Below are 19,119 nucleotides of genomic sequence, written 5' to 3'. Positions count from 1 at the left end.
TTTAACACCAATTTGCTATAATCATTCGTTTCTACCTTCATGGTCTGATAAAGTTTTCATCTCCTGGCAAGAGAGAGGATTAATTTCTATTAAACACCTTTATGTAAATGGACATCTTGCATCTTTTGAATCACTGAGGGAGACGTTTGGTCTGCCACATTCACATTTTTTTCGCTATCTTCAGGTTAGACATTATGTTCAAAGTAAAATATCCAACTCTGAGGTTCTTAGAAGGGAACACATTTTTTTTTTAATATTTTGCAAAATTCCCCAGATTCTAAGCATTTAGTGTCAAATTTGTAAATGTTTTTGAAGAGTGTGAATCGATCTCTAGTAGTAAAATTAAAGACATTTGGTCAACAGAACTTGGCATCTGCATTTCTGACCAAGTATGGGAGAACAGCTTAGGTACAATAACGTCTTGTTCTATTAATAGCAGACACCATTTAATTCAGTTTAAAGTGGTTCGTCGTCTTCATTACTCAAAGGTTTGGCTGCATAAAATTTATCCCTCTGTTTCCCCATTGTGTGACAGGTGCAAAGTGTCTGAGAGTACACTGTCTCATGCATTTTGGTTTTGCCCTTCTCTGACAGCATTCTGGTCCAAGATATTTGATTGGTATGAAAAGGCGTATATGTGTTCCATTCCCCCACGATGCTGAACTGGCTATTCTTGGCTGCTCTGAGGCTTCTTTGAGTCTTCCGAAAACTACACAACTGTCTCTCAACTTAGGCATGATAGTCGCTAAACGGCTCATCCTCTACGAGTGGAAATCATCAACTCCTCCATCTTTCAAAAGTTGGATCACTGACATGATATCTGTTATACAGATGGAGGACCTGAGATTTTCCAGAACGGATTCGTCCATGTTTGCTGCCATCTGGGACCCTTTCCTCTCCCACCTGGGTTCCACATGACTATTTAATGATTTTTATGTGGGATGCCGTACTAATGGCACCATATGTCATATGCAGCGACCTTGATGATGCATCTTGTTCTTTTTGTTTTATTCAGGGCATTGACTTATTTCCTTTTTTTTTTAACCATTATTTTTGTTTTTTTCCCTGGGCCAGGGGTTTTGTGACTTTTTTTCCCCTTTTTTTGCTGTTTAATTTAATAACTGAATAAAAACAATTTAACAACAACAAAGCCATTCTGGGCAGTAACCTGTCATATTTGTCTAGTCTTTTAATAAAAAAGCATGAAAGCTATATTTTTTGTTCAATGGGTGTTCTATAATTTGCTGTCCCAAAAGTAAGAACTGAACTGGGCAAGAAAGGTTTTAGGTTTTCAGCACCTAATACCTGGAACAAATTACAGTCTGAAGTTCACCTTCAGCTCTTGTGACTCTAATGAGTTTAAAGCTCTAGTGAAATCACTGCAGTCTACTTTGTCTGTATGTAAATGTTTTATGTTAAACTGTTTTAATGCTGAGATGTTATGATTTTATTTGTTGTAATTATGCTGCTTGCCCTCTTGGCCGGTCGCCCTTGCAAAAGAGATTTGTAATCTCAATGGGACTAACCTGGTTAAATAAAGGCTAAATAAAATAATTAAAATAATAACTTCAAAGGGAATCGCCGTTTAAATCAAATGACAAAGCTTTCCAAACGTTTGCAATACAACAATAAACTGCAATCGGTCAAAATGGTTTTTTCCTCTCAAAATGAGACGTCCTGCGCTGACGTGCAGAAGCCCAAGACTGTGCGGCTGCGGGACCTGCATACTCTAGCAGCCAGCTGAGCTCAGCTCAGACATATGGAGAGACATCCATGCCATTATTGTCTGAAAGGACATGCTTTTGACAAAAATTACAGATTTGATTTCTATTATGACCAGGTTTAAGAATCCAGTGACTAATTCATATTTATTTACTTTAAGACTCAATAAAATGTTGTTGACATAGAAAAACCTGTGAAGCCTACTTTAGTACACTCCCAGTTCCTGCCTGTGTTCATCTCTTTCTTTGACTTTTAGCTATTCCTTTTTAAAATACAAATATTGCTTAAATCAAAAGGTACTAAATTAATTTATTCACTTTTTATTTCATCTAGAGGTGAGGGCTCTAGGAAAATCACTGTTTATCTGGCTGGACTCTGACTTAAAGGACATGTCTCACGCTTTTTAACATCCCAGTTAGTAAAGACAACATAAAAGTACTCATGACTGTAAGTGTCTCTGCACCACGTGCCAATAGTTACTGATCTCTGATGTATTTTATTCCTCTCACTCTGAGCGTTAGCGGGTGCTTTTCTACAAAACGTTTCACTCACCACTTTTCTCAAGCATTTTTCCAGTGTGTGGACGTCGTAATTAGCAAAAACAGAAACATCCAGTGACTGACAGACTGTTGTGGTTCGGGCTGGAGTGGAACGAGGAACCCAAATGCTGGGAGCAAAAGAGAACGGGTGGATACAGAACACTGGTTTATTTACTATGGGGTGAATGCGTGTGGAGGATGAGGAAGCCTTGCAAGGTGGAGAGAGGGCGCGCTCAGCGGTGGAAGCACGGAACCGCAGTCCAGGTTGTGACCAACTCAGATGATGCAATCCGGTAGCCAGGTGGCCACCTTCAAGCTGTCAACGTGGTGTCTGGAGGAGAAACACAAGGTGAGTCGATACTGAACACACGACTCGAGTCAGTAAGAGAATTCCAGAATTGGACTGGAGTTTGTTCTTAGACAAAACAAGTGACAGTTTATCTTAGCTGAGTCCAGAGTGATGAACAGCTGCAGCTGTAGATATGAGCAGAGCTAGAGAAAAATGATAACCACAAAATGCTGAGCTTGGGAACGCAGACAAAAAGTTAGTGAAAACAACATGAGCATGGGAGCTCCGAGTATAATTGTGTATAATTGTGTACAAGACAAGAGGCCAGTTTACCTTGGAAGATATATTGAGTTTCTGGCTAAGATGAAGTGAAGAGCCGGGTTTTATATCCAGAGAACTGATGAGAGAGAGGCAGATGTGTTGATCAACTTGGGTCGCGCCACCTGTGCAGGGAGAGGAGAGACAGGAGCAGCAACAGTAGAACAGGCAACCCACAACAGTAACCCCCCCCAATGGGAGCCCCCAGCGACCTACCAGGACAATAAGGATGGTGCCGTAGAAGTCCCGGATGAGGAAGGGTCCAGGATAAGGCCCGCTTGACCAGGAGCGTTCTTCAGGTCCAAGCCCTCCTAGTCCACCAGATACTGGAAACCCCGCCCCCGACGACAAACGTCCGTACTTCCTGACGGTCCAAGGGCCACGATCCGGGCAGGAGGAGGCGGAGGAGCAGGATGCATAAAGGACTGGTGTGCACCGGCTTCAACCGGGAAACGTGAAAGACCGGGTGGATCCAAGGAAAACGGGGTAGCCGGAGCCGAACGGCGGACGGATTGACCACCCGGTTAACACAAACGGCCCAATATACCTAAGCGACAACTTGAGCGAATCCGTCTGGAGAGGGATGTCCCGCAAAGAAAGCCATACCTCCTGCCCCGGGCTGATAGTCGGGGGCGGGAGTCCGTGCTGGTTAGCATGGCTCCGAGTCCGGGTCCTGGTCCTCAGGAGGGCAGAACGGGCATCTTCCACACCTGACGGCACCGTCTGAGATGACGATGGAACGGATATTTCAGCTTCCTGGGATGGAAATGTGGAGGTTGGTAGCCTAGGGAGGCTTCGAAAGGGGAGAGTCCGGTGGCCGAGGAGACTGGGAGTTGTGTGCATATTCCACCCAGGGAAGATGCTGACTCCAGTCCATGGGTGTGAGGCTGAGACACACCGGGTTAGCCCGTTCTGCCTGCCCATTGGTTTGGGGATGGGAACCCGGATGAGAGACTGACCGAAGCCCCGATAGCGGAACAGAAGCTTCGCTACACTTGCGAAGTGAACTGGGGCCCTCGGTCAGACATGATGTCCTGGGGGATTCCATGCAGCCAGACCACATGGAGGACCAGGAGGTCGGCGGTCTCCTGGGCAGATGGAATCTTCTGCAGGGGCACAAAGTGGGCTGCCTTGGAGAACCGATCCACGACTGTGAGGATGACTGTGTTACCCTGGGATGGAGGACGCCCAGTGACAAAGTCCAGTCCGATATGCAACCACGGACATCCGGGAACAGGAAGTGGTTGTAAATGTCCAGTGGGAGGTTGATGGGAAGTCTTGCCCCAGGCACAGATTGAACACGCCTGAACAAACTCCCTAACGTCCACTTGGGCCGTAGGTCACCAAAAGTGACGACGCAGGAGTTCCAGGGTGCAATGGACCCCGGGGTGGCAGGATAGCTTGGAAGAGTGACAGAATGGTAAAACTTGAGATCTAACCTTGGGGGGCACAAAAAGCCGACCGGGCAGCCTCCCTCGGATCAGGATGATGGGTGAGGACTTCCTGGATGGCTCGCTCGACATCCCAGGTGAGCGCCCCCACAATCATGGATCGGGGAAGAATGGTTTCTCGAGGATCCTGTGGTTCCTTTGGAGATGTGTACTGATGGGATAGAGCATCCGGCTTGATGTTCTTGCTGCCTGGTCGGTATGAAATGGTAAAGTTGAATCTACCAAAAAATAGTGATCACCTGGCTTGCTGGGGGTTCAATCGCCTGGCAGACTGAATGTACTCCAGGTTGCAATGGTCTGTCCAGACGATGAATGGGACTGTTCATCCAGCCAATGTCTCCACTCTGCAAGTGCTCCCTAACTGCCAGGAGTTCCCAGTTACCCATGTCATAGTTCTTCTCGGCCTGGGACAGCCGCCGTGAGAAGTATGCGCAAGGGTGGATGCAGTTATGGCCCTCTGATCTCTGGGACCCGCGCCTATCCCAGAGTCAGAGGCATCCACGTCCACATGAGCTGACGATCCGGGTCCGGCTGAGTGAGGATAGGCGCGGAGGTGAAACCAATCACTGAGCTGAGCAAACGTGGAATCTGCCTGTGGTGTCCACTGAAAGGGGATCTTGGAGGAAGTAAGTGCAGTGAGGGGAGCTGCTACCTGGCTGAACCCGTGGATGAACCGACGGTAGAAGTTAGCGAACCCGAGAAACTTCTGTAACTGTTTAACTATGGATGGAACTGGCCAGTCTGTGACTGCCTTAACCTTAGCAGGATCGGGTTTGACCTGATTGTGGGATATGATGAAGCCTAAAAAGGAGACAGTCTCGAGATGGAACCCGCATTTCTCGGCTTTGACAAACAAGCGGTTCTCCAACAGCCGTTGGAGTACCAGGCGAACGTGCTTGGTATGAGTCTGGTAATCCGGGGAGAAAATCAATATGTCATCGAGGTAGACAAAGACGAACCGGTTGAGATAGTCGCACAGCACGTCGTTTACGAGCGCCTGGAACGTGGCTGGTGCAGTGGTCAACCCGAAGGGCATGACCAGGTACTCAAAGTGTCCCATGGGAGTGTTAAAAGCAGTCTTCCACCCATCCCCTTCCCGGACACGCACCAGGTGGTAGGCATTACGGAGGTCCAATTTGGTCGCCCTAGGCAAAGAGCTAAACGCCGAATCCAGGGGGGGTAATGGGTACCGGTTGCGGACAGTGATGGCGTTGAGCCCTCGAAAATCAATGCAGGGGCGAAGGGTACCGTCCTTCTTACCCACAAAAGAACCCTGCCCCAAGGGGAACGAAGAGGGCCGAATCAACCCATCGGACAAGGAGTCCCGGATATAGGTCTCCATTGACTCACGCTCCAGGTGGGAGAGGTTGTATAATCTACCTGAGGGTAGATGAAAGCCTGGGGCAAGTCAATGGCACAGTCATAAGGACGGTGAGGAAGTAGTGAGTGCACGATTCTTGCTGAAAACCTCACCAAGGTCGTGATACTCAGGAGGAACTAAAGACAAATCAGGAGGTGCATGGACCTTCTCCTTGACCGCGACACTGGGAGGAACCGAGGATCTAAGATACCCCTTGAGGCAGGCTCGCTCCACTGAGTAATGGCCCTAGTTGACCAATCGATGCCGGGACTGTGTTTGGAGACCCAGGGATGGCCTAACACCAAGGGGGATGATGAAGAGATAACAAAAAAACTGTATGGTTTCATGGTGATTTCCCGAAACCACTAACGTGACAGGCTCAGTACGATGAGTAATGTCCGGAAGGGCCGTGCCATCTAAAGCATGCCTGATAGTGGGGAAGGGAGTGGTTCAAGTGGAATTTTGGCCTGGGATGCCAATGAGGAATCAATGAAGTTGCCTTTGGCTCCAGCGTCAATCAGAGTTGGAACCGAAAAGGTGTCACTGCGGAAACAAATAGTAGCCTTGATTGAATGCGACTGGAGCCCACAGCAGTGAATTTGGCTTGGCTCACCTGCAGCCTGGACCCTACGGGCGTGCGTTGGCCGATTGGCCAAATGGGGTAAGTGCTGAGGAGATGCTCCTTAGCACTACAATATAAACACTCTCCGCTGCCAGCCTCCTTGGCGTTCTTCAGGGGACAATTGGCCCTGCTGAGCTACATGGGCTCACCAGCAGGGGGAGCTGGCGTGTCGGAGGTGGACTCAGTGGAGCTGGGAAGGGACAGCCCCAGTGCTTGTCGCGGGGCGAGGCGAGTGGAAGCAACCCGATCAGCCCGACGGCCTTTGTCCCGGCGCTGCTCTCGCAACCGATTGTTCAGCTGAATGACGAGAAATAAGAGTCCAGATCAGCTGGTTCATCCCGGACCGCCAGCTTGTCTTTAAGCGCGTCGTTCAACCCGTAATGTAGACGCTTCGCAGCGCCGCAGTGTTCCATTCGGCCTCCACTGCAAGAATGCGGAAGTCGACTGAAAACTCCACCGCGCTGCGTTGCTCCTGTTTTAGGTTAAACAGACGCTGAGAAATGGAATCCTTACGAGTTGGATGGTCGAATATTAGGCGGAATTCCTTTGAGAATGAATAAAATGAATGGAGGAGTGGAGAGTTATTGCTCCAGGGCGGTAGCCCAGGAACGAGCCTACCCCCAGAGCAAATTGACCACGTATGCGATTTTACTCCCATCGGAACCGTAACGAGAGGAACACTGGCTGAAAACAAACGAGCACTGCATTAAAAAAGAGGCGCAAGTGTCTACCGACCCGGAGAAAAGGTTCGGGATGGCAGATGAACGGGTCGGGTGACACCGCAGTGGCCGCGGCGGAGAACGAAGATGTGATGAGCTGAGCCGGAGCAGCAGGAGGTGGGGTTGGTGTGTGTACGAGCAACAGCTGAGAGATCTGCGTGGAAAGATCTGTGAGCCGAGTGTCAGAGTGTTTGATATGATCAGTTAGTGAGCTCACATGATCAGCGATGGAGTCCACTAAGTGTTGGAGCTTCCGGATGTACTCGCCCTGACTTGTAAGCGCCTTCTGCAACCGATCTGCCCCCGCTGGGTCCATGACGTGGACAGAAACTTCTGTTGTGGTTCGGGTTGGAGTGGAACGAGGAACCCAAATGCTGGAAGCAAAAGAGAACGGGGTGGATACAGAACACTGGTTTATTTACTATGGGGTGAATGCATGTGGAGGATGAGGCAGCCTTGCAAGGTGGAGACAGGGCCCACTTGGCGGTGGAGTCAGGGAACTGCAGTCCAGGTGGTGTTGAACTCAGATGATGCAATCCGGTAGCCAGGTGGCTGGCTACAAGCTGTCAAAGTGGTGTCTGGAGGAGAAACATAAGGTGAGTCAATACTGAACACACGACTCGAGTCAGTACCAGAGAATTCCAGAATTGGATTGGAGTTTGTTCTTAGACAAAACAAGTGACAGTTTATCTTAGCTGAGTCCAGAGTGTTGAACAAGCCGCAACTGTAGATATGAGTAGAGCTAGAGAAAAATGATAACCACAAAATGCTGAGCTTGGGAACTCAGACAAAAAGTTAGTGAAAACAAACATGAGCATGGGAGCTCTGAGTACAATTGTGTATACACAGACGAGAGGCCAGTTTACCTTGGAAGATGTGCAGAGTTTCTGGCAAAGATGAAGTGAAGAGCAGGGGTGTTGATCAGTTTGAGGTGCGCCACCTGTGCAGGGAGAGAGAGACAGGAGCAGCAGCAGCAGGAACAGGCAACCCACAACACAACACAGGAAACAAACCTGCTCCGTCCAAAAACGAAGCTTCTGAGATGCCGTTCGGAAATGATGGCTCGGATTTACAGAGAGGAGACCACACACTTCACCCCGACACTTTTAACTTTTTCAGAGTGTCGGATTTTGGAGCCTAAAGCGTGGAGACGCACTGTTTGTGTGGATGCTGGTTTACTGAAGCTGTGGACATGGACATGGGGACATCTGACACTATTTTTAACAGACTGCCTGGACACGGAGATGGATTTGTTACATTGGAAAAACTCAGAATAAATTATTTCCAGGAATTAATGGACGTTATTTAATGTGCCACGATCGTGAAAGAGGTGAAGCTGGATCCGGCTTTGCACGTGCGCACGCATTTCTGCTGGTGGTGGACTTCAGAAGACAAAAAGACCCGTCCAAATCCAGTTACCATTAATGGAACTGAGGTGGACACTGGACTACTACAAGTACCTGGGTGTCCACACTGACAACAAACTGGACTGGACTGTAAACACAGATGCTGTGTATAAGAAAGGTCAGAGCCGACTGTCCTTCCTCAGGAGGCTCAGATCTTTCAATGTCTGCAGAAATATGTTGCAGATGTTTTATCACTCAGTGGTCTCCAGCGTCATCTTCTACTCTGTAGTGTGCTGGGGCAGCGGGGCTGAAGGCAGCTGACACGAACAGAATCAAGAAGCTCATGAGGAGAGATGGCTCTGTCCTGGGGTGGAGCTGGAATCTGTGGTGGAGGTGTCAGAGGAGGATGTTGAGAAAAACTGCTCACCATCCAGGACAACACCTCCCACCCCCTGCATGCCACACTGACGTCCTGTCAGAGCACCTTCAGTCGTAGACTGAAACCACTGATGTGCACCACAGAACTCCACAGGAGGTCTTTCCTGCCTGTGGAAATCAGACTGTATAACTCCTCCTCCTTCTGCAGGATGAATACAAAATTAAGTTATTCAGAGTTATTCAGTTATTCAGTGACTCAGAGTTATGTGCAATATTGTCAAACATCTTTGCAAATGTCTTCCAGTCATTTCACATAAATTTGTTGTACTTTCTGTAAAAAAAAAAAAAAGAAAATAATCTTTGTTCACTCTTTTTTGTCTCACTACTCTGACAAAATATTTTTTTGTATTTTTCATCCCTTGGCTGCGATGACACACCATGAACCTCAAGCTCTGTCTCACCAAAGTAGACTCTTTCTCGTCCCCGTTATTACGATGAGGAATACAAGCAACAAATGAATGTTTTGTTTCCACATATGGTTAACTGAGGGTGTTTCTGAATGCAAATAACCACGAATGTGCACGAGCATGTTCTTTAGAACATGTGGGAGTTACCAACAGCTGATACTGATCACTTTGTTTGATATATATGGATTTTTTGGTACTTTCACACAAACTAAAATTTGTTCATATGACAACATTTATAAGTTTTTCTCTACACAGGTTGATAAACTGAGGGCTCAGAACTTTACCCAATGAAGTAAGGCAACGACTGGATGTCTTTAGCAGTGGGTCTGTTCGGAGGATCCTTAGGTATAGCTGGAATGACTTGGTGTCACAGGAATAGTAACTTCGGGAGTCTCGGATGAGGTGTACATACACAGGGAACATCAGCAACTACATGTGACCATGTGACAAATTTGTCTTGGCATGATCCGCACACAGAGGAACCTATGTACTCAGGACCCCTGAACTGGAAAAGGCCCAGAAAACACCTGGCTGTGGCAGACAGATAACTACTTTCAGTCGGTCTACCCGGGTGGTTCTCAATCAGGGCCCAAGGTGGTTCAGTAGTGTGGTGGAGATGTGTGGCACCAGGAAAGGCTCTGAGAGCTCAACTGTGTGTGTGTGTGTGTGTGTGTGTGTGTGTAGATTTCTGAACCACAAACCTGCCATTTTGAAAGTCGAATTTCTTCCTGTAAAACAGAGAAACAGGAATCAAAAGTTAATTAATTGTAAATCGGAGAAAAATAATTTTCATTTTCTCTGAATTGTCTCATTTCCAAACAAACCTATGCTGTCATTTAAAATTACTACCATCCTCAACACCAGGGTTCTAGCTCGGACCAGTTTGGTGCCGGGTAATTTACATGATCAGGGGGTCACGGCCAGGGGTCCAGGGGGCGGAGCCTCCATAAGCTATATGGTTTTATATCTGTAAAAGGTTATTGGCCAGCCCTTATTTAAACTCATTTTCAATGGTTTAGATGCATTGAAAGCAAGAATAGACCAACAAAAATGACATTTTGTAATATTTGTAATATCAAAGGTCTTTTTGCATGTTTCTGTCAAAGTTTAAATTAATACAATAATAACAAACAGGTTAAAACCACATTAATATTTGATGGACAGAGCATGTGCTTGCTTCTTCAAAAATGACAAACTGTACCTTTAATCCAGTGAAGCAGGCAGATTTCTGTCATGACATTATGTATTTTTTTTTTCAACATTCTTGAGTGGGATTGCATTACTTAAATATATATATATATATATATATATATATACACCACACACCACACACACACCACACACACACACACACACACACACACACACACACACACACACACAGTAGTGTTCACAATACAGTAGTGTGGCATTCGGTCAGTGAGTTCTTCAATTTTGTGGAACAAACAGGTGTGAATCAGGTGTCCCCTATTTAAGGATGAAGCCAACACCTGTTGAACATGCTTTTCTCTTTGAAAGCCTGAGGAAATGGGACATTCAAGACGTTCAGAAGAACAGCGTAGTTTGAATAAAAAGTTGATTGGAGAGGGGAAAACTTATACGCAGGTGCAAAAAATTATAGGCTGTTCATCTACAATGATCTCCAATGCTTTAAAATGGACAAAATAAACCAGAGACGCGTGAAAGTAACGGAAAACAACCATCAAAATGGATAGAAGAATAACCAGAATGGTAAAGGCTCACCCATTGATCAGCTCCAGGATGATCAAAGACAGTCTGGAGTTACCTGTAAGTGCTGTGACAGTTAGAAGACGCCTGTGTGAAGCTAATTTATTTGCAAGAATCCCCCACAAAGTCTCTCTGTTAAATAAAAGACATGTGCAGAAGAGGTTACAATCTGCCAAGAACACATCAACTGGCCCTAAAGAGAAATGGAGGAATATTTTGTGGACTGATGATAGTAAAATTGTTCTTTTTGGGTCCAAGGGCCGCAGACAGTTGTGAGACGACCCCCAAACTCTGAATTCAAGTGAAGACAGTGAAGCATGGTGGTGCAAGCATCATGATATGGGCATGTTTCTCCTACTATGGTATTGGGCCTATATATCGCATACCAGGTATCATGGATCAGTTTGGATATGTCAAAATACTTGAAGAGGTCATGTTGCCTTATGCTGAAGAGGTCATGCCCTTGAAATGGGTGTTTCAACGAGACCCCAAGCACACTAGTAAACCAGCAAATCTTGGTTCCAAACAGCAAAATTAATGCCTCGCAGATGTGAAGAAATCATGAAAAACTGTGGTTATACAACTAAATACTAGTTTAAGTGATTCACAGGATTGCTAAAAAGCAGTTTGAACATAATAGTTTTGAGTTTGTAGCGGTCAACAGCAGATGCTACTATTATTGTGAACACCCCCTTTTCTACTTTTTTTTTTTTACTAATAGCCCAATTTCATAGCCTTAAGAGTGTGCATATGTGTGTGTGTATATATTATAATTATTGAATGCTTGGTCCTTGTTGGATTTGTGAGAATCTACTGAATCACTGGTACCTTGTTTCCCATGTAACAATAAGAAATATACTCAAAACCTGGATTAATCTGTTTAGTCACATAGCACTGCTATTATTCTGAACACTACTGTATATATATATATATATATATATATATATATATATATATATATATACTGATATGAAAACGTCAATATGTCAAAAACGTGAAAGTGAGTGAAGGCCTCCTCCTCGCTAGGGTCCCTTTATTCAGAGAGTAGTGTCAACTGCGCTGAACTACTGAATGAACCTTTTACGTTTTTAACATTTCTTTTTTTATCATTTAACCACATACAGCAACACATCCAGGTGCAGGTACTATCAAAATAAAGATAAAAAATAGTTAAGCTATCAATTTACAATTCATGATTTATTTAATTAATAACCGCCGACCAAACCCCCTAAAAATTGGTCCGTCCTGCTTTCACTGCGCAATTTGCACATGCGTCATTTTAGGACTACAGCAGCACGTCTGAGACTCTCTACAGCCAAAGTGATCAAAGGGAATAGTGTGATTATTAACCACCAGACAACAAGGTAAAACCTCTTAAATCATCAAAGTCAGTTTTAAGCACAAATGAGGCTGTTTTAAGCAGAAAACAAGGCGATAATCATTTCATTTCGCCACTGACACACCAAGATGACATAGGAGCAGCAGCATGTCAGACATCCGCTGTGCTGCTGTGGCGCTCTGATGGTCCGTTGTCTTTTATTATGAAATAATGCTGAATTTATGTGGAAATGAATGTTGTAAAGCTATAAGATGTCTGTCGCTGAGACAGATGATGACTGGAGTGAAGTTTGAAACAGAAACAAGGTGATAATCGGTGGATTGCAGCTGACGCTTAGAATGACGCATGCGAAGGCAGGGCGGACCAATTTTTAGGGGGACCGTTCGGTCGGCAATACCAGCGCCGCCCACCTGCAGCTAGAACCCTGCTCACACATTACAGTAACAAATCACAAATCGTGTAAGGTTTGAGGTATTTAGCCATTTATACTTGTTTCTGTAATTCTGGTTGCTTCACTGATCAGAGGAAGATTAATTTTTTCAATTTCAATTTCAATTTATTTTCTTTTATATAGCGCCAAATCACAACAGATTTGCCTCAAGGTGCTTCACACAAGTAAAGTCTAACCTTACCAACCCCAGAGCAACAGTGATAAGAAAAAACTCCCTCTGAGGAAAGAAAACCTCAAGCCGACCAGACTCAAAGGGGTGACCCTCTGCTTTGGCCATGCTACAAACATAAATTACAGAACAATTCACAAAACGAATATTCAGGAAATGCTGTTGGTGCACAGGACAGGAGGATCGCCAAAACAAATACCACACCCATCTCTGGATGGAGCTGCACCTTAAACAGAGAGAAAAACCAGAATCAAGCATCAGAAAGACAAGAAATACAGTATAATTTATCAGCATTAAATCAACAAGAAAACAGAAGAAATACTAAGGTGAACGCCGGCCGCTAACCCTAAGCTTCACTAAAGACCCAGAATTTAGGTAAAGTTGAGGGCCGCAGCCCGCTCCAATTACTAATAAAATGAATTAAAAGAGTAAAAAGCGTAAAACAAACTATACCAGTATGCTAGCTATACGAAAGGGGAAATAAGTGCGTCTTAAATCTGGACTTGAAAATCTCCACAGAATCTGCTGTTCTATTGATGCAGGGAGATCATTCCACAGAACAGGGGCACGATAAGAGAAAGCTCTGTGACCCGCAGACTTCTTATTCACCTTAGGGACACAAAGTAGTCCTGCACCCTGAGAACGCAAAGCCCAGGCCGGTACGTACTGGCCCGGGCTTTCCCTACCTAGCTGACCTAATTAATTAGGTCAGCTAGGTAAGGAGGTGCTGTCCGTGAACAATTTTACAGACTAGAAACAGAACATAAATCTGGGGACAGGAAGCCAGTGAAGAGATGCCAAAAGGGTGGTAATGTGGTCAAACTTCTGCTTCGTGTCCAAAACTCTGCCATTTGGATTGGATTGATTAAACCAGAAAATAGTACATTGCAGTAGTCCAATCTAGAAGAGATTGAAATCAGGGTCTCAGCTTCAGCCATAGACAGGATGGGACAAATCTTCGCAATATTTCACAGGTGGAAGAAAGCAGTCCTCGTAATTTTCTAATGTGGAGGCCAAAGGACAATGTAGGATCAAAAATTACCACAAGGTTCCTCACTTCGTCAGTGTGATGGTATGCACACACGAGCCTTGGCTGAGCGTTAACTGGTCAAATTGATGTTGATGTCTCACTGGACCAAGAACCTCATTTCAGTCTTATCAGAGTTTGAAAGTAGGAAGTTTCTAGAGATCCAACTTCTCACTGCTGCAAGGCAATCTTCTAAGGATTTTATGTGAACAAGATTACCAGCAGTTATTGGCATGTATAACTGAGTATCATCTGCATAGCAGTGAAAAGTAATCCCAAAAGCGCCACAATATGTGGCCAAGGGTGTTATATAAGGGGCCTAAGACAGACCCCTGTGGAACCCCAAATGTCATGTCACTAAGGATAGATGTAGTTATTGTACAAAACACAGTGAGAATGACAGGTCAGGTATGATGTCAACCATGCAAGGGCACTCCCAGTAATCCCCAAACGATTCTCCAGCCAATCAAGTAGAATATGATGATCCACGGTATAAAATGCAGCACTGAGATCTAACAGCACCAGAACCGTAGTGCTGCTTGCAGTGGCTCAAAAAGATTAACGGGGTTACTGCCTTTGCAGTTGCCTTCAAAACTAGAAGGATGTACAGAAAAGCGTACACATATGACCAGGGAACAAAGGTTAACCAACAGAGGTGTCATATCTCTGCGGGGAAGCCAAAATAATCTATTTAATAACAGCCAAGTGCCTCTGTGCGCGTGTGTGTTTGCGTGCGTGCAGCTTTGATCATGCAAAAACTGCTAAGAGTTGACATTTGTTGTTTGGTATGCTTATGTATTTTGGATCAAGGATGAACAAAGTTAGAGAAATATTTTTTTGAGCCTACTAGTCATGACCAATAGCACCAACATGTATTGTGGTGTTATGTGTTAGGGGAGGTGATGGTCTAGTGGTTAAGCGTTGGGCTTCACACTAGAGGATTCCTGGTTCAAATCCCAGCCTGAACGGAAAATCACTAAGGGCCCTTGGGCAAGGTCGTTAATCCCCTAGTTGCTCCCAGTGTGGTAGTGAGCACCTTGCATGGCAGCAGCCTCACATCGGGGTGAATGTGAGGCATTATTGTAAAGCGCTTTGATTGTCTGATGCAGATGGAAAAGTGCAATATAAATGCAGCCCATTTACCATTTTATTTTGTTTGAGCTCCACTCTGTTTTTTTTTGTCTAAAATCAGAAGCACCTGCATGCAGTAAAGACAAACACCTGTAGGGCTGCAACAAACGATTATTAGGAACATCAATGAATCTGATGGGGTTTCGACACGATTAATTGGATTAGCGGGGAATTTTTTTAAAATGTGCCAGGGAAACAATTTTTCTCTCCTTCCATCACTTTATTTAACAACAGAACAATATTTGAAAACTTAAAATACTTGAAAATCAACAAATCATCAAATGTCCCTTGGCTGTTGAAATATAAAATAATAAAGAATAAAACAGTTTACAAAAATAATTATTGCAAATGGCATTGCTTTATCAAAGTGCTGAGTTGGCATAAAACAACATTGAAACATATAAATGTTATAAAATATATGGTGAAAAAAGAGGTATTTTTGTTGCTGCAAATGAGCAATTAGCATAACCAGTTAACCATAAAACCTAAATCAAAAACTGTAGCCGACTCATTATATGTGCAACATTCTCTGTATAACTTGTAAACTATGTGGTCATTTCACAATGACACATGTGACTCATGTCTCTTTCTCTAAAATTGTATTGTAGCATTATTAGTTATTATTACTATTATTATTATATAAAAATATTATAATTTGTAATACATCTGACTCTTTTACGACAACAAATGCTGAGCCATTAATTATTACACAGAAAACAAATGCACAAACATGCTGAAATGGCAGCAGCTTAATGCTAACTCTAACACTGAAAATGCCATAGACATACTAATGTGTTAGCATCGGCGTTAGCATAAAATACATCTATCAACTGTTTCAGAAGACCATAACAGGTCAGTTTGACATAAAAAAAGGTAAATATTCCTCACAGACATATGCTCTTTAGGGTTTTAGTGGGGAAAAATTAAGATAAAGCGAAATAAAACAAATGAAACCAACGAAGGAGCAGCTCGAAGCACTCCTTCATTGGTTCAAGATTCAAAGCAAAGCTCGGTTGATTATATGGAAGAAACGAAACATTTGCAGTTAAAGTTATTTAGCAACTAATCGATTACTAAATTAGTTGACAACTATTTAATAATCGATTTTAATCGATTAACTTGATTAAGTTGTTTCAGCTCTAAACACCTGTGTATGTGTGTGTGTGTGTAACATCGATCAAGGACATGTTGGAGCGGACCTTTTACAGCAGTATCACACAACTGTAAACCCAAAACATCAACATGAAACCGTTTAACAATTTACCTCGGTCACACCCTGCGCGTCTGTTGATGAGAGAGGGAAAGATGATGGGAGTCAGTTCAGTTCTCAGATTGACCTTGCCTTTAATAGAGAGAGTAACAATAAGAGATTCTCTGGGTTCACGCTTAGTTTGCCCTAGCAATCAGGCTCTAAGTAGGAACCCTGTCTACCTCTTTCTGAACCCATATATACTATCTGAGTTTCTGTCTAAACATTGTGTCACTACGCTAAGATATTGTATTCTTTCTTGATTGGTCCACTTATTGTCCTGCACCAAGTACAGTCTTCTGTGCTTCCACACGGTGTCCTTCAGGATAATTACCTAAAAAGGAGTTGTTTTGTGCATTCAACCATGTCTCATTCTAGCCGGGGAATGTCTGACCCGATTATCAGTTCCCCACAGTCTGTCTACACAGTTTCAAACACACTCAGCAGGTGCACAGTAGTTACATAATAATAGCATTTACTGGCAGTTACAAAAGATTACTTTAGCTTATGCTAATATAATGCAAATGCAATGCAAACCAGATAATACACAACAAACAGTGGCTAATACAAGAAAACAGTACACCATATTAATAAAACGCATAAGTAGTCGACACATAAACTAGAAACATACAACCCCTGGCAAAAATGATGGAATCACCGGCCTCGGAGGATGTTCATTCAGTTGTTTAATTTTGTAGAAAAAAAAGCAGATCACAGACATGACACAAAACTAAAGTCATTTCAAATGGCAACTTTCTGGCTTTAAGAAACACTGTAAGAAATCAAGAAAAAAAAATTGTGGCAGTCAGTAACGGTTACTTTTTTAGACCAAGCAGAGGGAAAAAAATATGGAATCACTCAATTCTGAGGAATAAATTATGGAATCACCCTGTAAATTTTCATCCCCAAAACTAACACCTGCATCAAATCAGATCTGCTCGTTAGTCTGCATCTAAAAAGGAGTGATCACACCTTGGAGAGCTGTTACACCAAGTGGACTGACATGAATCATGGCTCCAACACGAGAGATGTCAATTGGACTCATACGCCTTTTAGTCCAGTAAATCTATTAAAAATAAGGGGTCAACCCACCACTAACTGCAACAGAATTTATTTCTTCACTAATGAGATTCCTCAAGAATAACATACTAAAAGTCCCCTAAAATGCAAGTAGTGTATTTCTTCACTAATGAGATTCCTCAAGAATAACATACTAAAAGTCCCCTAAAATGCAAGTAGTGGAACAATACCTCATTCACTGGAATCTGAACATATGTACAGGGACAAAACTGATGTATTTTGTGGGTGTATGCTCCATATATACGCCGTCCCTTCAGTACAGTTAAGCTCTTAATGTATGAATAACTGACAAAGAACTGATCTTGTCATGCACTTGGATAATTTAATCAATCAATCAATCAATCAATTTTTTTATATAGCGCCAAATCACAACAAACAGTTGCCCCAAGGCGCTTTTATTGTAAGGCAAGGCCATACAATAATTATGTAAAACCCCAACGGTCAAAACGACCCCCTGTGAGCAAGCACTTGGCTACAGTGGGAAGGAAATTTACCAATGGATAAAAGACAAAATTAAAATTTTATTCAGGTTTCATGACATTTTACTTTGGTATATTGATAAATGGGTACACAATGTATTTCCTTATATACTTTCTAAATACTTGCACTGATGTATAGGGGTCAAGTTCTGCAACATATATCAACACTTCTAGTGGCATGTTTGGCACTTCCTGGCATGGAATAGGGCTTTGTGTGACACTGGACATGAAGAATGAAGCCTCAATGTGTGGTATTTCTTAAATAGACCTATTTACAAAGTACCACATAGAGTATACCTGAATATGCTCACTTTTAATACCACAGAAACCATATTAACTATTCCCTTCCTTACTCCTGACAGACACCCTCTCTACTTTTAAGATTAGGCTTAAAACTTTCCTTTTTGCTAAAGCTTATAGTTAGGGCTGGATCAGGTGACCCTGAACCATCCCTTAGTTATGCTGCTATAGACTTAGACTGCTGGGGGGTTCCCATGATGCACTGTTTCTTTCTCTTTTTGCTCTGTATGCACCACTCTGCATTTAATCATTAGTGATTGATCTCTGCTCCCCCCCCCACAGCATGTCTTTTTCCTGGTTCTCTCCCTCAGCCCCAACCAGTCCCAGCAGAAGACTGCCCCTCCCTGAGCCTGGTTCTGCTGGAGGTTTCTTCCTGTTAAAAGGGAGTTTTTCCTTCCCACTGTCGCCAAGTGCTTGCTCACAGGGGTCGTTTTGACCTTTGGGGTTTTTCTGTAATTATTGTATGGCCTTGCCTTACAATATAAAGCGCCTTGGGGCAACTGTTTGTTGTGATTTGGCGCTATATAAATAAAATTGATTTGATTCGATTTGATTTACTTGTGAATATGTTGTCAAGTAAAGTCTGAAGAGACTTGGGAAGAAAAGAGGTTGTTTGATCCAAGGAATCCATTTCTTTGCATTCAGGGTAACTGTCAGTCTCTTGACTATATGTCATTCTTGATTAGTTAGGCTGGAGTTTTGAGGTCACATGTCCTGACAGGTGTGAGAATGAAATCCTTCTTATTGCCATCATAAATATCTCCTGTTCCATAAAAAAGACATTTTCCCTGTATGGCTTGTCCTCTCCTCAGATGCTTCATTTATTCTTTTGAGGTTATGAGCCTCAATGCTGGACTGCCTATAATGTTCTTTGCAACATTCAATATGCACATTCTTGCCTCACTGGCTTTCTGAATGGTTTCACATCCTTTTTTTTTTGTAGGTTTTGCACAAG

At 43.6% G+C, this 19,119-nt stretch overlaps 1 protein-coding gene across 2 annotated transcripts in view; it reads right to left on the bottom strand.

Annotated features, from left to right (window-relative positions):
• scamp4 (secretory carrier membrane protein 4) overlaps positions 1-3,037 on the bottom strand; it is a 58,154-nt gene extending 55,117 nt beyond the window's left edge. The window contains exons 1-2 of one of the 2 annotated variants that reach the window (XM_034180756.1): positions 2,884-3,037; positions 2,275-2,592 (exon numbers count right to left, since the gene is read on the bottom strand). In XM_034180756.1, coding sequence (XP_034036647.1) covers positions 2,275-2,290 — 16 coding nt within the window. In that variant the 5' untranslated portion in view covers positions 2,291-2,592; positions 2,884-3,037. Of the gene's footprint in view, positions 1-2,274; positions 2,819-2,883 lie in introns of those variants that run through there. The other variant, XM_034180755.1, reaches the window with a different exon arrangement.
• Between the last annotated feature and the right edge of the window lie 16,082 nt (positions 3,038-19,119).

Source organism: Thalassophryne amazonica, chromosome 10, assembly GCF_902500255.1.
Source record: "Thalassophryne amazonica chromosome 10, fThaAma1.1, whole genome shotgun sequence".
NCBI lineage: Eukaryota > Metazoa > Chordata > Actinopteri > Batrachoidiformes > Batrachoididae > Thalassophryne > Thalassophryne amazonica.
The sequence above is the reverse complement of the archived record's forward strand: the minus strand, read 5'-3'. Positions and strand labels throughout refer to the sequence as shown.